General features: G+C 40.7%; 1 protein-coding gene across 2 annotated transcripts in view; it reads left to right on the top strand.

Annotated features, from left to right (window-relative positions):
- Positions 1 to 21,365, top strand: part of LOC117486794 (apoptosis-stimulating of p53 protein 1-like) — a 72,607-nt gene that overhangs the window by 13,779 nt on the left and 37,463 nt on the right. For both annotated transcript variants that reach the window (XM_034135345.1, XM_034135344.1), the window contains exons 2-4: positions 1,170 to 1,317; positions 4,411 to 4,518; positions 7,488 to 7,552. In XM_034135345.1, the coding sequence (XP_033991236.1) occupies positions 1,170 to 1,317; positions 4,411 to 4,518; positions 7,488 to 7,552 (321 nt within the window). The remainder of the gene's footprint in view (positions 1 to 1,169; positions 1,318 to 4,410; positions 4,519 to 7,487; positions 7,553 to 21,365) is intronic.

Below are 21,365 nucleotides of genomic sequence, written 5' to 3'. Positions count from 1 at the left end.
CCATTATTGATAGGTAATTACAGAGCTGTGATCAATGTGTTGCTAAGTCAGATGGACGGCTGCGTGTTGTTACATACTGCTGTTATCTCAATGACCTTCTAATCACTTGACAATATGTTTGTCTTGATGTCTTAAAGATTACATTTAGTGCTGTCAATCTATAAACATTTTTGCGTTAATCACAATAATAATCTGTGATTAATCCTGATGAAGCACCTGTTTAAAATACTAGTAATTACAAGTGTAGCGTTGTAATAAAGTTTTAATCTGGTGAGATAAATCCAAGGTTTTTTTACTTTATTATAACATGATTTCTGAATTATTAGCATATGGTCCGACAATTTTCCGGCACTTAGCTAAAGCATTGACAAAGCTGCTGTATAATGTGTGCTACAGTGTGTAGTATTCACACTGCGAGCTCTATCTGTTCCTACGGGGGTGACCCTTTCCGCTATCTCCCGCTTCTGTGCAATTTCAGAAAAATGGGTCATGGTTCGGCAAAATACCTTTCCTCTGTTTTCACTAAACCTAAGGAACCAGTTCCTCTGCTTTCTTTGCCTTTTCAATGCCATGCTATCCATGGTAAACATCTGTTCTGCTATTACAGGAGCAACTTTGTGTCAAACTTGGTCATGTGATTCATTTGCATGAATGTTTTTTCAATATGTTTCCAGATTAATAATGAGCATTAACACATCAACGTTAGATCAAATGTATCTTCTTCAGCTCAGGTTTATATTGTGCTTTCAAAGACAAGTTGCCTTCCTGTACATGGGCTGTCTCTGATTGGATTTATTTCATTTTCCCTTGGTACACTGTGTATTCACACTCTGCTAATGTATCTACGTATCTATGGATCTGATAGATGGTTTGTTTGAGCTGATGGTCACTGTCTTTATATTTTTTACCTTGATTTTCCTCTCCCATCTGAACGTGATCAGCCAGGCTGCTTCCTGTTTCTGAGATCGGAACAGGAGTGATTGATCTTATCACTGGTTAATATTGGAACCATGTTGATCGATTGGTTAACCAAAGTTAATGAGTTGATCTCTTTGAACCCAATCACTAATCAGTGAGAAGAACTTCCATTATGCTCATGTTCCTGAAGTGGAAAGGTGATATACATTAAGCCATTTTATGACATCTGACATATTTGTTTCTGGTTACAGGTGATCCTGACAGTTTACCTCAATGACACCCAGCAGATGCTTACTGAGGTCCCGGTTACTCCGGCAACCAGAGTGATTGACGTTGTGGAATACTGTAAAGAAGCCGGAGAGGGGGAGTGTCACCTCGCTGAAGTATGGAACGGACACGGTGAGTCCATCCCATCTGCACTACAGTATGATACTAGTACAAATATGACATTTGGAAGACATTTAAAACAGTTAAAATAAAGAAGGAATGATGAAGACCAAAAAAAAGGTAAACATAAGATTATGCAGATGATCAACTATTGCATACATAAATGACATGGTTTTCCATGAGCATCAGCTTTCTGCTCAAGGTGAGCTGATTGAATCATTAACGTCATATCAGTCTAATTAAATAACTTGTACACACTTTAACAGTCTTTAAGGCCTACTGCATAAGGACAGGTGTTTGATTATTTATAAATTATATTCTATGGAAGTCTGTCAATATATAAACATATCCCTATGTTTGTTATACAGACTGTTTACATATATAATGAAACATGACCTCACTAAATGATGATAATAATGACTGTTGTTCTGCAGGAGCCAGACATGCTTAAACACACAATGCATCATCTTGTTTACTACTCATATAAATACAATTTACACAATCTTTTAGATCTTTTCTGAGTTAAAGGGTATTTACGTGATTTCATCTGGAATGATTTGACAGTTTAATGGCAGTTTGTCTCGGTGTGGCCACATGGATCGCTCTGCAGCCGATTATAAAACAGTGAGACCACAGCTACACCTCGAGGAATCAATACAGCGCTAAGTGTGTTCTGTGAACTGCATGGCTATATTAACATGAATAGAGCAGTCCATCACATGCAGACACTGAGAGACACTGTGTCCATTAAAGCCTGGCCTACATTCATTCAATCACATCACAGTGTGTCAGTGCAGCGCTCAGACAGGCTATAAATGGCTCTGACACTATACTGTTTCTGGGGGGGGGGGGGGGGCTGTGAGGCAGCACATAATATATGGCGTGTGAAATGTTGTTGCCTTTGAGATGAGAGGCCATGCCTCAGGGCCCACGTCTTTGTGTACATGTGTGTGTTGTTAGTAGAGCTAAAGGAAAAGATCAAAGGAAGGCTGTGGCTCAGGGGTGTTTGGCCGTCTGCCAATCAGAGGGTTAGTGGTTCGATTCCCAGACCCTGGAGAGAAGATGTCAAAGTGTCCTTTAGCTCCCTAGGCATTGCCAACAATCTAGAGGTGCTTAAAATAAAAGTCTCAGTTAAATATAATTTAATGACAAAAAAACCATGACTCATATAAGAATAGAGTTTCTTATTGTTGTGTTATTCTTATTTTTGCTACCAAAGAATCTAGCTGTTTCTACTGAGCTACAGTTAACATACACTGAAACGTTGACAAATTGCACACAAGTGTATTAGGATATTTGAAAGCAATAATAAGATTAAGTTGAACCTAATATTCTTTTTTGTAAATGTAATCTAAGTGCTCAGTCTATAGGGACATATGGCTTGGGGACCGAAGGGTTGCCAGTTTAAGTCCCGATTGGCCCAAAAACAGAGTGTTCAGTTTGCTCTGAACACCTCGCCATAACAAGACATGAATGTGTTTGTTTGTCTACAGCAGGGGTGGGGAACCTTTTTCCTCTTAAGGGCCATTTCAATTTTTTCAACATCCTCCGAGGGCCGTACAAATGATTGACCTCTGCTTAAAAATACTAAAATCACAGCCCATTCATTTGGCCTTTCTTTCATGCTGTGCAAAGAAAAAGCAACCTCTTAGTCCAGATATCTTACCATGACTCGATGCATGCACGTGCACGGTGTGGCATGACCACCACAACAGAAAGATATGGACACAAGATGTGTGCAAATGTATTTAGTTTCCTATCCATGTGGACATGATTTAAGTGAGGGGGGGGGACCTAACCTCCTCTAGGGGGGTCCGGGTGCATGCTCCCCCATGAAGATTTTTTTTAAATATTGAAGTTAAAAGCATCAATCTGGTGCACTTTGAGAGCAACATTAGGAGATCTATGGATACATCTCTCAACACCCATATGAAACAGAACTGTAAGCAGATTTTCTTTTTCTTTATGGATATTTTACAAATCACTCCCCTTTTAAACTCTATTCTTGTTTATTAATAACAACTTTTTTTTATGTTATATAGTATTTTATACCTGTTTACTCTATTCTCTTTTTTTTTTATAACTATAAGGATCATATAAAGATGTGCCTCACTGCACATTTACGCGGTTGTAGAAGCTTCTTATATTCGTTAGCATAGCTAGCTAACCAGATGCTAATAACAACAAAGTTATTGACTGTATGATCAGTATGACAGAGGAACAGATCGCCACTGGGCTTTCAACTAAAGACACAGCCACGCAGAAACTGCGGCATGTGTACGGCTCCTTATGGGTACTGACATTTGTGAAGGCCCGGAGCGGCGTTCTGGTGCTCTCCGTCAGAACTGCACCCCTGTCAGACAAGACATATACCACGTGATGACACGTTAGGCTCGTGTTGTGTTCAAGGACCCTGACCTTGGCCAGGAAAAACAGGCACTCGCTTGTTTAATTCTTTTGCGGTCTAGATTTCTTTAATTTCTTTCTTTTTTGCGTGTGTTTATAAATGATCTCGAGGGCCGTACCAAATGGTCTCGCGGGCCGTATACGGTTCCCTGGTCTACAGTATGTTTATATGTATTCAGTCCGCATGTGTAAAGGTCCTGTTTATATTTGTGTACTGTACTACAGGTATATAACAGAGTGAACAATTGAACTTTCCTTGGTGATAAATAAAGAGTCTTCTTTGAAAGGGAATTCAAAAAATCTAAAAACTGTTTTAGTGAAAAGTGTTTAGTTGTGCAAGTTTAGCATGAATAAATGTTACCTTTTTTTTCTTAGGTTTGCTATGTTGACATTATTGCAATCAGTTGTTATAACATTTTTAATTATAAAAAAATCATAATAAAAAAAAAGTATAATTATATATAAAACCTTAAATAAGCTTTGTTATTGAATATGTTTTTCGGCCCCAGACAACATTTATTTGGTGGCATAGGGGGCAGAATGGCTTTTTTAAAAGTAAAGGTTACCTGCTTGAGGCTAAGAAGTGTTTTACAAGTTTAAATAATTTTGACCATGAATGAATACAAATATTATGAATCACAATAAAGCACACTATGTTATAGCTTTACTAATCGTTCCTCCCCTTCTATCTCCTTTCAGAGCGTGTTCTCCCTCAGGAGATCTTACTGTTGGATCTGCTCCAGCAGTGGGGGGGCAGGAGGCCGGAGGTCAGCTTCTACCTCAGACACTGCCCCTCCTGGTCACAAGGTACACCAAACAAACGCACACACATACATGCGGATCACAACCAAACATCTTGTATAAGTGTAAAAGCCGGCTGACAACAGATTTATTTTTCTTCAGTATTAATCATGCATTAAGTCACATGTGGAAAACCCACACACACACAAACACACACACACACACACACACACACACACACACACACACACACACACACACACACACACACACACACACACACACACACACACACACACACACACACACACACACACACACACACACACACACACACACACACACACACACACACACACACACAGGGCAAGTGGTGTGTATGAGGTTTAGAGGTGAGGCCAGGGGCTCGGTCAGTAATTAGCCAGATAAGATGATTAGTGTTACGTAACATGCCCAGGGTAAAGCTGCAGGGCGTCAGAGGACTGAAAAGATTGGATCTGATGCACAGATATCAGATCATTGAAATGAAACAATTTTAGGTATGTAAGTTAATCTACAACTAAAAAACACATATACCATTTCATACTTATTTCAGCATTAAGCATTGATGCTGATCCAAACTAGCCGGGTTGAACGGTTTGATTATTTCTGTTGAGCAAAAGAGCATGAATGATTGTGTAACATTAGTGCATGTTACTGCCCAAAGCCTCCAGCTGCAGGGCTGTAATAGCTCCCTGTGTTTTGTGTGTGTGCTCCCTGCAGGAACAGGACAACCTCACCACCTGCTGGTGCAATTCCATTTCTCCTCATTCATTAAAAGCATTCATTAGAGTCCCATTATTATCATGTGCTCGTGAACTGTGTCATCTGAATTAGAATCAGGTTTACTGGAAAATCTGCATTTTGGTATGAGGGGCGCACGCCGAAAGTAAGAGGATGCAGCGCACCTGTGCAGTTGGGGGTTCAATGCATCGCTCAAGGACACCTCGGCAGTACTCATAGTGCACTTTTTTATGGGCAGCATTAGCTCAGGGGGGTAAAACAGAGGGTCAGTGGTTCAATCCCCCCCTGCAGTAAGCACGTCCTTGGACAAATGCTCAACCCCAAAATGCTCATGTAGGCATTTCAACAGAAATAAAGTGTATGTAGGTTGCTTTGTGGCAGCAGGGTGCGATGTAGAGGAAGATGAACAGAGCAGCAGATCATTTATCCGCCTGCTGCTGTGTGGAGTAGAGGAGCTCTCCATTGGTCCCCCATTCCCACCCTGCAGCAGCCAAACTGTCTTTGGCTCTGCACCTTTTATCATAAAACTACTTTTTAAACCCAACTGCTCTCCCTGGACCAGAGCCACACATTATCATAATGTATTAACCTCTCCTAGTTTCATTTAACGTCATCTGCCCTCTGTGGCTTATTGAAGGTGCCTGTGCCAAGTTAACACCTCTCACACAAGGACACCGTCGTCCTTTAAAAGCGTACACACATTTGGTTTGAGAGTCTTACCAAATAACCAGGCATGTAATGAAGAATGAGATATTTATACTGCGATGAAGTAGTTGATTAGTAAAAAGTAGGATGTACGCAATCTATCTGTAAACCTTTAAAAATAATTAAAAGCATTTTTTATACCCAACTTCCTCCTGTTATTCCATTGTGTGATTTGAGGGCAAACAGGGCTCACACAGTGTTGAACAGAACAATATTTTTAAAAGATAGAACAAAATCAGTTTGCACAAATGACAGTGACGAGCTGCCTTTCCACCATTGGTCTGAAGTACACCAGTGTTGGAAGAAGTACTCAGATCCTTTACTTAAGTAAAAGTACACATTCTATGATCTTAAAGTACTCCATTACAAGTAAAAGTCCCAGTGGAGTAAAAAGTAAGATATTTGCCTGAAATGTGGCGGAATAGAAGTATAAAGTAGCTTTAAATGGAAATACTCAGTACAGTACAGTACAAATATTTTAAAAAAGTAATTAAGTACAATATTTGAGTAAATGTACTGAGTTACTTTCCACCATTGAAGTTCACTACGGCATTTCATTTCTTAGATATGCCTTCTCAATTGGGAATTCATTTAGTTGGGATGTTAGCTGCTTACATTCACTTTATAGCAAAAGTGACTTATGGTTTAGGGCTAGAGTTACGGGTTAGGGTTCCTTGTCTGCTAATTAAGTCCAATTCATGCCAATCATTCAGAAATAATCTAAACTAAGCTAAGATGTTGTAATTAACTAAAAAAGAAACCTCTGTCTTGATTGACTTACTTTCATATTTGAACAAATTGACACGACTAGTAATAAGTTACCCAGGTCCACCACGACTGATTTAGCTGTATTTCTACCAGTTTCAATAAATGACTCTTGGTTATTAGCGTGCTATTTTAACTGTCCTGTTTAATAGCTTCCTTTTTTAAATCAACTGTAATTAAATAACTGCTCAATTGAATGTAAATAGTGTTTAAAGTTCTGTATTGCTTGTCAGATAGTCGAATGCTAAGCTCTGCTCTGACTGCTCTATTGACTGGAGGTGAAACTTGGAGCCGGCTGGGATTAGCCCAGATTGAGCCTGTCTGGTTTTAGTAGAATTAAGAGAATGGGGCTATTTATAGATTATACACAGAGAGAAAGGCAGAGCAATACGATTAGGGAGATTCTGCTTTAGTTCTCACACTATTCAATGTTTCTTTTTTGTTTTTATTGTTATCCAATGGCAGTTTCTCTAGGAGGTCAGAAACATATAGCCATGTACAGTCTATAAAGCCTGCGTTAGCTTGTCCTCTGTGTTTTATTGCTGTTACAGCAGGCAAGGGGCCAACACCATCCTCTGCATCCTTAGTAGGAATAAGAGAGGCTGAATATGAATAAGGACAGTGCTAACAAGGACACATAAACACAGTCCTGCCTTCAAACCAGAATACATTGTAGAATACTGAGACAAGAACATGATTTATGGGAAAATAACCAAATAAATCCTTTTTCTTTTTTACAATATTTCATGCTTACATTTTTTTCATTGCTCATGTGTATGCAGGAAGCCCGCAGCCTTTGGAGCAGAGCTGGACCCAAGAAGAAGAAGCAGAGAGTGCTGATGACAAGGTAGGTGGACACACACACACACACACACACGCACACACACACACACACACACACACACACACACGCACGCACGCACACGCACGCACACACGCACACACAGGGCTTGGCTGGGCTGTGTTATGAATCTCTAATTAGCTCGATCTCCACATCCAGGTCGATTGTGCAATGTGTATATAAAGCTCTCTGCACTATAATGTGTGACAAACACACTCTAATATACGCACGTATGGCGTTTAAACAGTGCCTATAGAGCATGAGAAACATTCAATTTATATCCAAGATACCAAGATATCTCTTAGCCCTCGGAAAAGACTGACTGAAAGACTGAAATATAAGGCCTAGCTCTGACCAAAGGTCTTCCAAAAAAACCTGTAAATAAATGTTTTACACCTTGTTTTATGTATGGATGTCACTATCAAGATATAGCATGTTTGGATAGCATGAGCGAGACTAGCTGTTTCCTAAAATATTTAAACATTCCATTAATATAAATTGAAGGGGCTGTGTGTGTATTCCTCACATAATTACAGTACAATGTAAGTGTATGTCTCTGTGTGTAGTCTAGCGGATTAGCCCACGGATTAGTGACAGTGATTATTATAGTTCACCACCAGGAACCATGTGAACACACACACACACACACACACACACACACACACACACACACACACACACACACACACACACACACACACACACACACACACACACACACACACACACACACACACACACACACACACTACCTACCACAAGGTTCTTTAACTACATTTTTATGAAAGCCAGATTATCTTAATGTCAAGGGTCAAACCTCTTCCACAATATACATTGGATATTAAAATGTACACTTGAACTTGAAATTCATCAGTAACAAGCATTTTATTATGTACATTTTAAATGTTTATGTTAAGAGAACATCTATTTACAAAAGCATGTGAAAAACTAGCTCTTTTTATCTGCATTTTATCACATTCTCAATCTCCCTTGTGTACCTTTACTAGAATATACCAGCCTGGCTAACTGCCGTAATCGTACTGGTTTTTGTTTTGCTAGCTTTCTTTATCCTGTCCTCCCTTCAAAACAGTGAATACTATGGTAAAGAGGGCAGCCGACCTCGTGTGAGCTGCTTTTTATTTATTTTCAACCATTGTTGGCTATTTTATTTAACCCCAGACTATACTGCTTTATATGTTGGCTAAGCCTCCGTTAGCCAGTCAACCACCATGTTTATGTGGTGTGCGTGTGTTGGTACATCGTCTGTTAGCTGTTGTTTTGTATCTTGCTTTATCCTTTATCCCTGTCCCCTACAAAACAGTGAGTAATATGTTAAATAGAGTAGCTGACCTCACACTGGCAGCTTCTTGTTTATCACTAATAGCTATTTTCAACCATGTTGGTTATTGTGTTTATCCACAGACTATTCTGCTTTGTACATGTTGGCTAAGCCTCCGTTAGCCAGTCACCAGCCATGTGTTTGGCGCGTTTGTGTTGGTATAATTGCCGCTAGCTTACGGAGTTTGTTTTGCTAGCTTTCTTCATCCTGTCCTCCCTACAAAACATTGAGTCATATTGTAAAAAGAGCTGCTGACCTCATGCTAGCAGCTTCTTATTTATCACTAACAGCTATTTTCAGCCATGTAAACTATTGTATTTAACCAATGGCTAGACTGCTCTGTACATGTTGCTAGGCCTCGGTTAGCCACCATGTTGCTTGTGCGCGTCTGTGTTGGTCAGTCTGCTAGTTAGTCAGCCAATGTGTGTGTGTGTGTGTGTGTGTGTGGTGTGTGTGTGTGTGTGTGTGTGTGTGTGTGGTGTGTGTGTGTGGTGTGTGTGTGTGTGTGTGTGGTGTGTGTGTGTGTGTGTGTGTGTGTGTGTGTGTGTGTGTGTGTGTGCGTGCATGTGCGTGCATGTGCGGGTCAGTCAGTAAAGGTAGGATTAGCTTGGTCCCATGACATCAGCAGGCTAAGAGGATTGTTAGCTAGCCAAGCAGCTCCTCCTCCTCCCTCTCTTCTTCCTCTCACCTCTTGTGCTCCTTCGTAGTCGTCTTGAGGTCTTTCTTCCATCGCTACCTTTAAACATTTGCTTTTAAAACAAAAAACAAAGAGTTTGAGACAACACATGAGTGTGGGGGTGAGTTTTTGATTTTGTGTTTTGTCATTATGAGAGGTTATGTTTGTGTGTGCGAAGCTCAGCTGAGTGTGTGCGTTCGTTTTACACTTTCTCCCACCTTACGCTTTTTTGCCTCACATCAGATAGTCATACATAATAGAACAATTGAAAAAGTTGAACTTGGAGTGAATTTAGAGGTGACTTTAAAATGTGTTGTTGTGTGCATGCTCTATCTTCAATTCCCTTTTATCCCTTTTATATATTTTTAAAGTTCTTATTTTCTTCACCATCCAAACTACTCTCACACAAACAAACGCACACACACACCGGTCATACACGTTGGCAGTCAAACAGCTTGTCTGTGTGTCAGGGCGGTGCTGCTGGCAGTGTGTTACTATGTCTGTGTTAGTGTCACACAACCAGAGCATGGTGTGTGTTGATATTAGTGTGTTTAAACTGGGCGCTTTGTGAAGGGAAGGTAAGGCGTGTTTTGGCCATTTGTGTTGGGCCTTAACTGTTATTTCATCTGTGTGTGTTTGTGTGTGTTTCAAAGATGCATGGACCAAGTTAGGGTGTGACTCCTAGCTCTGTATAATCATATCCACAAGCTTTCACTTACTCTCGCACACTCACAAACCCACACACACGCACCAGATGCTGTTCTTCCCACAGGATGATGTAAACATGACAGTGCTGACAGTTGTCAGTGTGTGACTGAGAATAAGATTTATTTGTGCAGCAGATTTAGATTTGTTATTATCTCATTTCAACACTAGTGTCTTACTCATTGCAGCAAAGTGTATTTCAAATAATATTTAAACAGACAGTGTTTGTGTCATACTTATATTCAGGAAAGTAGCAGTTATTTCCACACTACTCAGGTAGAGACTGAGTTGTTGTTGTTGTGACTGCAGAAATGTGAGAAAGTAAGAAAATCGTTCATATATACAATCATTAACTTCAATATGATCCACAACGAGGTTGATATTGTTATGTGTAAACTAGTGTTTTAAGCTTGACTAAGGTAAAAAACAACAACAGAGTGTATCGAGAAAAGTAAAAGGCAACAGCGTCCAATGGAGACGCATACACTTCTATTTGGCGGAAGAGACAAAATTAAGCAGATTTCAAAATTCTCCTCATCGCTCCATACAGACCTGATGTTACCTTCCTCACATTAATACATGATACAAACTGAAATATTTCCATCCAGGTGGTTACATTGCTTTTTCACCATTTGCGGCTCTTCTGAGTATTTCAACTTGTTGCGCTGTTTTCTTCTCCTGCAATGGTATAGGGTTTTTTGGACTGAAGGATTGGCACCAGTGACTGCTTATCTCCATGAACCAACTCCTAATCATTTCATAACAGTAGTAGAGGAAAAACAAGCATTCATACGTATTTTCACTTGCCAATGCTTTTTCAAATGAGGTTCACATTTGCGATACGTTTGGATGGAAAGCTTGCTTGTTTTTCTAAATTCTCTGAAGTTGTGCAGGCAAAAAAGCAGGAATTTTTTATTTCAAACATGCTCACATTAAGCCTGCATAAAATGCTAACGTTATCCACGTGCAGGGGACTGTAGTGCACATTTATGGTCTGGCACTATTAACAGTCTTGGCCTGGGACCCACTATGGGTTGATTCTTCACAACCTTCGGAGATAACTATGTAATCTTTGTTAGCATTATGACTGCCAATTACTGCCATTTCTCAATAGAATTCTATCTGCCACGTAGCTAGCTAGAACTGAGAAATTCTTAAAAGAAAGGTTGAAAATGTGACGAGTGCCACATACATAAAGTATTTACCTTGGACATGTACTATGTTGTGTTAATCATACTAACACGTTAAATATGAATCGAATACTATGTTAATATTATACCTGCTAAGCGTGACATTAGCATTTTTCTAATGACTTCATCAAACCTGCTAAACTATCTTCAAGATTACCTTTTTCATTGTAAAAAAAACACACAAATTAAGGGGAGGTGGCGCATGCCGTTTTTGAATGCCTTGATATATTTTTCCTATATAATATGGAGAACTTTAAATAACATGCCACTTACTGGCCAACACAGTGGAGAGGAGCTGTGTTTTCCTCTGGTGTGTGTGGGCTGGGTCCTATCCCATCACTCCCTCCTTCCCCTCCCAAGACAGCGTCATACAAACCTCACCCCAGAACGACCACAGACACTGTCACACATTTACAGTTAACACACACACACACTCAGTCAAGCCTCTTGATCCATCTGTGTGTAACTGTAGCCCATCCAGCTTTGTGTGAGGGCACCGCTCAGGGATATATTAAGAAGTGTCTTTGAGTGTGTGTTTATGTGCTCTTGACAAAACACTCATGTCAGGAGTTGTGTTGATACAGATTAAAATGAATATTTCCACTGTATGTCATCCCTAGAAATGCCTCGCAGGTTATGTGATGGTCTGGGTTCAGGGACGTCGGCTGACTTGAATCACTAGAGGTGACGAATGTTCACTTTGCTGATGCTGTTAGAGGTTTGATTACTATATAATAAGGCCGACAAAATATCAATATCATATTGGTATCCTGATATGAGACTAGAGATGATTTCAGTCTTTGCAAATTGCAATATCGTTATTCAAATTCACTGTTCAGGACATGGCTGGGGTCAGAGAAAATGTTATTATGGTAGGCTGATTCCAAGCGTTTCTCAAAGGGTTGACCTACAATCTTTGAGCAGATTTTATTTGGTGGAGCAGTTTGGACCTTAAAGTGGTGGATATACACTTGTACAATGTATCACAATACTGTACAACACTCATAATCAAAGATGTGAAAAACAAAAGAAGAATTTGACCAAGGGCAGGGAAGAAAATCAATTCTTTGTTTTGTCTATATATTACACGCTGCATGACATGACATTTCATTAGCTGACGCTTTTATCCAGAGCGACTTAACAAGTGCTTTTAACCATAATGATACAAACTCAATAAGCAAGAATCCTGTTGGCATAATTGCTTTCAATTACCCAAACCATAAGTGCTACTGCTTTTTCAGTCTGCATTGAAGTTGTGTAGACTTTATGCTGTCCTGATATCAAGAGAGAGCTTGTTCCACCATTTTGGAGCCAGGTTACCAAACAGGTGTGTTTTTGTTGAGGGGTACCATGGTCTCCCCCATCTCGTGGACTTGTATCTGTGAGATGAAGTTTAACAGTAACATTTAGTCACTTGTTAGCAACCGTTGTTTTATGACACATAGAAGCTCCAGACATTCACCAGTGGGGTATTTAATTACGTATTTTATGTCGTAGAACAAAACGTTAAAAACTCTTCAGCCGAGTCCAACTCGCAGTGAGTAGCAAGCTGATTGTCTGATGCAGAGTTGTAGGAAAGTCCCCGTTTGAATGGAAACTGGGCTGTATTACGTTTCACCAGAACTTGAGTTTACTGAGTATTCCCTAACTCCAGCTGGCCGTCCTGTTTTTATTCCTAAATCCGTCTCAGGGTCTTCAACTCTGCTGTTGATGGACGTGCTGTCAGTAGTAGGGTTCAAAGATGTGACCTTTCCGTAACATGCTGATCTCTGTAACCAGCGGCCCACCCTGCTGCTCAAAGGTTGTGGTTCTGATAACACAGTGTTCCCCTCTCGGTTGGGCCCACGCTGCAGGAATGTCTGCAGGCTGTTATTGCAGATCAGGAGGAATATTTTTACTGAAGGCGTGCAGCAGATGGGAAAGGGATGGGTTTCATCACCAGTGGGACGTATGATCAGAACAGCGTGGTTTGCATGTGTGTGAATGTGCATAACTCTAAGAACATACACACTGTGGAAACTGATACTCACACAGAGAAAGTACATTTTTCCCCATGTGCTTCAGATTATACACATGAACGTATGTGAAGCTGCTGCAACATGACATGGTTTGGTGACCGGTAAATTATTGTTCTGAATGATTGCTTGTTAGTACATGACTTCTTTAGTTCTGTTGTATTATTGCAGCAAAATGCCTTGGACAGTTTGAAACTCTTTGTGCACCAATACAGTAGAAGACAATCAAATAATAATTAAAGCACTGGATAGAAACCCAAAGTTCACATCTTGTCATGCATATATGACTTTGTATTCATCTTGAGAAGTATTTTTTACCATTCTTGAAATAAATCAATACAAAACAGTACAGATCCTGTCCTACTAAGATACAGAGAAAAACAGTGGAGTAGACTTTTCTGTGTCACATGATCTGTCCCTGCCACACTGAGAATTTGCAGCTTGAAAGCCTGTAAGCAGCTCTACCAGTGTTTCCAGAGCGATCAGAGCCTGGGTCACGTGTCATAAAAAAGGAGCTTTTTGCTTTGGGTTGCAAGGTTTTTTTTTTCATTGTATATGAAAAAATGTGAGTTTTATGTTGATTTTCGGGTTCATAATTGTATTTAGTGTCTCTACTGTGAAATGTGTCCATGCTTAATGTTCAAAAAGCTCTTTATTTTTCTCATACTGTCTGTGCTGCAGCACCTCTTTTCACCCTCCGCCTGAAATCAGAGCCCAGTCTGCTCTGATTGGTTAGCTGGCTGGCTCTGTTGTGATTGGTCAACTACTAAGAGATGTCCCGCCCCTTAGCCTATCAAGTACAATGTGTTGGAGGCGAGTGGGGGAGAGACTCCGTCTGGAGGGAACACAGGGATTTTAGCCTTTGCAGACCATTTATACAAAACCTATATCACACACTACAGGAAAGGGAAACACCCAAATAGCATAATAGGGCCTCTTTAATTTTGAACACAGTGGGGTGCCAAGTGTAGTGCACCATAGAAACACAAAGGAAACGTCAGCGCAGAGCCGTTTTACCGCTGGTCATGTTAAGGCAGCTTCAGAGCCTTCATCTGTGGACCTTAACATTTTGCAGCTTTTTTTCTCATGTATTTTTTAAAATGACCTGTAGGATGTATTTATGCATTTCTTCTTTTACGACACACCTGTCATTGCATCCTGTCACTGCATCCTTAAACAAATTAGTTAGACCATTCCCCGGGCTACAATCACTTCTCTCCCATGATCAGTGGAAAGAATGGCCGTGACCCCCCCTTATAAAAGCTCTTCAGTTACCACCCACTCTCTGAAGCTCACATTTCACGGTAACTGCGTGTGGCTATTATTGCTGATCTTTGTGAGTCAAACTCTTTTTCAACAAGGCCCATTTGCATAGAAAGTGGCAGATTGTATGCCTATTACCTAATTGAAATACTGTATGTGGAAGTAGCACAGGACACGCTATCTGCTTCGCAGCACAATTAGGTGTGCAATTCACCCTTTACAGTTTCCGATTTCTTTTTGTCTTATTTGTGCAGGTTTAGCATCTACACAGCCACAGAATCCTTTTATTATATGCCCCCGTCAGGGCCCTGTTTATCTCCTCCTCGTCTTCTTATTTGTCTTTAGATTGTTGCAGATTAGATTAGTAATGGCATTGTTGTCAATTGCTTACCAACTGGATCAGACAAAGGGCTGATTTATTGGACATTTAATCAACGAAAACATTTATATCTGCCACTATCTAGCATTCTTTTAAAATTTAAATTGTGGAACTTGTGAAACGATCTTGCGCCTGTAAGCGGCTAAACCAATGTTTCCAGCACGACCAGAGCCTGGGTCATGTGTCATAAAATAACGTTTTTTGTCCTTTTTATATGAGAAAATATTAGTTTTATGGAGATTTTTACGCTTGTATTTGTATTTTGTTTCTCTACTGTGACATGTCTCCATGCTTTCATGTTCAAAAAGCTCTTTATTTTTCAAGCTGCAGCACCTCTTTTCACTCTCTGTCTGAAACCAGGTCAGCTGGCCGGCTCTGTTTTGATTGGTCAACCGCTAAGAGATGCCCCGCCTCTTATTAATCATGTACAATGTGTTGGCGCGTTAGGCAATAGTAGCGCAAGTGTTACATAGTGATGTCACTTTGGGACTTAAGTAAACAAAGGAGTCCAATGGAGGCGTTTCAGGCAGGGGTGGGGAGAAAAACTCTCTCTGGAGGGAAATTAACTTTTGAGCTTCATGCAGCTGTATTCTGATTGGTTTCAGTCGCAAAGTCACTGGTGAACAAGCTAAAAGTTGAAATATTTTCAACTTTGAGCTCAGTGCTTAAGGAAACTTTCAAGTGATGCGCGACACTGTTTGGAAAATATATAGCCTTCCTTAAACACATACATAATATATACTTTTAATATAACATAATATTCATGTTTGTTTTACCTTTAAAGAGCTTCGCAAAATTATTTAAAAGTCCAGTTAATATCAATGAAAATGTCTCCAAATGTCAACATAATACTTCTGATAACACCTTGGTCAGTGTATTGACCATGATAAAGAAAAACGCCTTGTATTTCAATTTAGGTTTTTCAATTTTAAAACGAAAATTAAATATCCAGTCGTTTTTTGTTTTTGAATATCCATTTGTGAAAAGAAAAGAAAAGAACCAAAACATACACTGACCCACCTTATATTTAAATCTAACATGCGTGTTATTTTTACAGACCAATACACACAAAGCCCACTTTTCACCCAGAACAGCAGCACTGGCAACAATCCCAGTATGCTTCATCTATTGATGAGTGCACTTGTGTATGTGTGTGTTTGTGTGTGCTTGTGTGAGTGTGTGTATCTGAGTGAGACAGATGTGTATCTGTCTCACTCAGATGTGTGACGCAGCAGTTCGGTCACGTGTGTGTGTGTGTGTGTGTGTGTGTGTGTGTGTGTGTGTGTGTGTGTGTGTGTGTGTGTGTGTGTGTGTGTGTGTGTGTGTGTGTGTGTGTGTGTGTGTGTGTGTGTGTGTGTGTGTGTGTGTGTGTGTGTGTGTGTGTGTGTGTGGTGTGTGTGTGTGTGTGTGTGTGTGTGTGTGTGTGTGTGTGTGTGTGTGTGTGTGTGTGTGTGTGTGTGTGTGTGTGTGTGTGTGTGTGTGTGTGTGTGTGTGTGTGTGTGTGTGTGTGTGTGTGTGTGTGTGTGTGTGTGTGTGTGTGTGTGTGTGTGTGTGTGTGTGTGTAGGGGATATGACGCAGCAGGAGTCAGCTGTATTTCTAACGTGTGTCCGAGTGTGTGCACATGCATATCGTGTGAATGTGTGTGTGTCGCTGGTCCCGTCCCATGCTTGCTGCCTCACGGTTAATCTGCCGGCATCAGCGTCATCATTTCCCTCATAACACACATCTGGACCAGGAGGCGGAGGCTGATAGAGAGGAGCTGGTGCCCCATCAGGCTGTGGTGCAGTGATTTCCCCTCTGAGAGAAAGTGGGAGAAAGAAAGAGGGAGGTGTGAGGGGGAGAGAGAAGGGGATGTCGCTGCAGCAAAACGCCAGCTGCAGAAGGATGGAGAGAAGGAGAGATGAAGGAGTAGATAGATAGAGATAGGGATTAAGAAGGTGTGGATGAAAGAGGGGTGGAGGGGGATACAGAAACAGAGAAATAGAGTGGTGCAGTGATGATGTATTTTTGTAAGCCGACCCAGAAGTTAGCATCGCTAAAGCTGCATTCACATGATGCGCGGTAAAGCGACTCTGCACTGTCGTCGCTATTCTGTTTTTTATGAAAGAGCTCAACATTTTCACTGAGCACGCCGCTCAAAGTTCAAATTATTGAAATGTTAACAGCTGACCTTTTAAAGCGCAACCGGTCAGAGGACAGCTGTATGTTGCGGCGCAAGCTAGCAGATTCGGCCAGAGAAACAAAACATAACTGGCTGTTTTTTTTCTACGCCCAACCTTGCGGTGACCGAGGAACAATCGCCTATCATGTGAATGCAGCCTAAAGCTCCCTTGAGAAAAAGCAAAGGGATTTTTCCATTTCTTTTGGAATATTGCAGACAAAGAGATCTGTGGCAAACACACGTTTCATACTTTTGATGATACTTACACGTTATGGTTAGCAGGATAATCTCCACATATTAACACAACCGCTAAACTAAAGGCGGCTATTGTTCGGCGCCATCACGTTTAGTAGTCTCATTTAACCACTTGATAGCGACCACCATTTTTATGACACGTAAACGCTTCAGACATTCACCAGTGGGGTATTTACTGACGTATTTTATGTCATGGAACAAAACCTAAATAAAACTCATAAGCTTGTGTTAACCATAGATTTGATTTCACGCTGCTAACCAAAAACTAACCATGCTCAAAATAACAAAAATTACATATAAGACGAGGGAAACGGAATTGGTCAAATGTAAACCCAATTCTGGGTTTAGGGACTCATTCCTGCACCACTCTATCTTTATAGGTTTAGGAAGAGAGGAGGTGTAGTTCCATGGATGGATAGAGAAAAAAAAGGAAGTTGTATAAAATGCGATTGGATCATCTCTTTATGTACCGGTTTATGGGTGTATACATGTTTGCTCTGTGGTAATTGAATGCAGTGGGCTCTACACGTCATACGAGAACACACCAATGCTGGAGAGAGTTTCTATGAGAGAGGTGAGGTGGGTGGAGGGAGAGAGAGGGAGAGATAGAGTGAGAGAGAGTGAGAGTGCCGTAAATCACAGCACATCACCGGGCGGACGAGAGGGAAAGTTGTGATAAGGATCGCTCTCATTTCCCCCTCCCTCTGAGCGTCTCCCTGTCAAGCCTCCGGCAACATTTTGTCCATCTGAAAGCATAGAGGTCTGCTGATTCTCTGCGAGGCTGAGAGGATGGAGTGGAATGAGGTGGATCTGGTACAGGAATTTACTGTTGAAGGACAATGCAGCAAAATTAAAGTGCGCTCCTGCAGGATCACATGGGACAGCCTGCAGGTAAATACAGCGCGGCGGGAGGCTGATAGAAGCAGCATGTTAATGTCAGCAGCGCAGTGTGCAGGGTGTGTAAAGTGTGTTCAGCAGATTGCATGACACCCTTCTTAAGTGTCAGCGTCAACTGTTAACTTTTCTGCATCTGGAGGATGCATGTCCTCATTAGGGAGATTAGGAAGACACACTACTGACACACTGTTGGGACAAATAATCTTTAGTCCGGACAGCAATCAAGTGGGTGTTTGTTTGAAAGTATGGATATATTGGCTGCCTGTGAAATGTAGTTTTCAATGCTCAAAGAATTTAAGGATTTGTTAGTTGGACATAGAAGCTCTGGTTCAGCAGAGGGTTCTGGAATATTCTGTTCACTCACCTTTTAATACATCTTTCAAAGGCCATTAGGATTAAATATGGCAACAAACTGATTACCAGGATGTGAAATGCAGTCACTACTTAATATTTTGTTAAATAGCTGTGTTTCATAGATTTACCATAGTTTAGAGCCATTTTTCCAAACTGTAGTTTCTGTTTTTATTTGTATCCCCTTTTGAAGACAATTTAATAAAATACAATTTTTTCTTTTTTTCACTGTTTGTACTTTGTACTCGTGAAAATAAATGCATTACAACACATGACTTAAGTAACCGTGAGACAGGACATAAGAAATCAGGTGACACAAGTCCTGTGTTGCTATATATATTATTGTTATCTGAACTAACAAAGAACAAAGTTCAGATACTTCACCTCTGAATTTGAGTAAACTCAGAAAAGATTGTTCAAAGCAATACTTGTAAATTGCTCTCCCAAAATGTGTAAGGGCGGGGGGTAATTCAGACTGCATAAACATAGATGGTTTTCAAAGTAAAATTATTCAATGATATGATTCAGGGAAATTTGGTTAATTTAACGATTTATATTGATAATTGCCTGCTTATAAAATGTAACTCCAACATAGCCTTTCTTTTCTTCCATACAAGTACATTGATTGTACCAAACTGAACTAACGTGTATAAGGACAGAGGAAAACACATGGGCTGCTGTCCAAAAAATTGCAAAGAGAATCCGACTGCAACCAAGCAACATAACTTACATGATCAGCGTTTGTTGGTCACGATCAGTTGTTTCCGTGAATGGCCAAATGTTGCAAGGAATTGTGGGACAGTATTATCTCATTTCCATTCGTAAAGTATGGTCCAGTGTACCCCAAGCTAAAGGAGATAATATAGGAAAACTCAAGCTCCTTTCCTATCATCAAGAGAATTCGAACAGCTCTTATCATGACTCATAGTTACTTCCGGTTAATTTCACTCCGGTAGGAACCTTCCGAATAAGCAAATAAGACTGTTCAACCGCAACCATGGATTAAATGAATTAGCTGAAACTTGTTTTTTCTAGTCATACTGGCACTGCTATTGGTCTCCTTTAAGGTGAAACTATAATGCATTAGCAGTAGATTAGTTTGTATCTGCAGACTCATAATGCACATGGAAGTGAGTATCTGCATTCTGCCATAGGTCAGCAGTTAGCCACTGACATGTGGCTCCACTGACTGGAAAATCAGTGTAATGTGCATAATGTTATCATCTGAATCCTGATGTAGTCTGCATTATGTTTGAAATACTGCGTGTCTGCATTATGTCTTACAGAATGAAATGAGTAAGCCTGGAGGCGTTGATTCTGTCTATTGCACAATATGGCTATCACTGTCATTAATCACTGATACTGATATTAAGCAAAGCGCTAATGCTGCCAGCGTTAAAGCTCCACTTGTTGAGATGTTAAATGGCCAGTGGGTTGACAGTGACAGGATGGAGTCATAGCAGCGGTGCTAAAGCACACGGGCCCAGCAAAATGTGAGCGCGGAGCACGTGGAATTTTTTAGTGTGCGCGCATGCGAAGTGCGCCCCGCCAATATGTTTCTATGTGTCTGCCACCACAAGAAAGGCTATTGAGGCCTAGTACACACTGTATGTACTAGGCCTCAAAAGGAGTATTTAGCTAAATCTTGAAGATTTAGCTAAATACTCCTTTATACAGTAACACAAATACTACAAATCCACATAACAAACAATCAAAATAAAATGTATGCAATTTAATTATTTTAACCTGCTTTATTTGGGGGTGGACCTCACATCCTCTAGCGGGGTCTGGGGGCATGCAACCCCGGGAAGATTTTTTTTTAAATGTTGAAGTTAAATGCATCAATCTGCTGCACTTTGAGCACAAAATGAATTTATGGATACATCTCTCAACACCTATATGAAACAGAACTGTAAACAGATTTTCTATTTCTTTATGGATATTTTACAAATCACTCCCCTTTTAAAGGAGACATGTCATGCTTTTCCGGTTATTACCCGTCCCCTTGTGTGTTATGAAGGTTTTTATGCATGTAAATGGTCTGCAGAGTCAAAACCCCTCAAAGTACACCCTGTAGGGAGTAAAACTCTAACACAGAAAAGACCTCCCCAAAACGCCTCGCTGGAACTTTCTCATGTTCTTCCATGTTCTTCCTGGACATTGTGACGTGTGAACACCCAGTAGCCACGCCCAGAGCTATGACGCGATACGGTCATGCGGTACCCGGAACGAAATGGACCAATCTGTGGAGCCGTTACGTGACGTCCGCGGAGCCGTTACGTTAAGCCCCCGCTGATTGGTCCAAATTGACCAATCCATGGACTTCCTCACACACACACACTCTCTGCTGATTTCTCCTCCCTGGCTGCAGGCTGATAACAGACAGTTGGGATCGCGGCGAAATTCTCTCTGCAGACCCATTCTCACAGCGTTTATCAACCTTTTTCTTACTCAATATCAAGCCACACTTATTGTTTTTACTTCGGCTTTGACTTTGTGTGTGCTCAGGATGAGTTTGGCTGTGTTTCGCTGTGTATGCTAAACAAGGAAACAACACCTCCACGGAGCTCAGCGCGATTCACAACGT

The sequence above is a fragment of the Trematomus bernacchii genome, unplaced genomic scaffold (genome assembly GCF_902827165.1).
Source record: "Trematomus bernacchii unplaced genomic scaffold, fTreBer1.1, whole genome shotgun sequence".
NCBI lineage: Eukaryota > Metazoa > Chordata > Actinopteri > Perciformes > Nototheniidae > Trematomus > Trematomus bernacchii.
The sequence above is the reverse complement of the archived record's forward strand: the minus strand, read 5'-3'. Positions and strand labels throughout refer to the sequence as shown.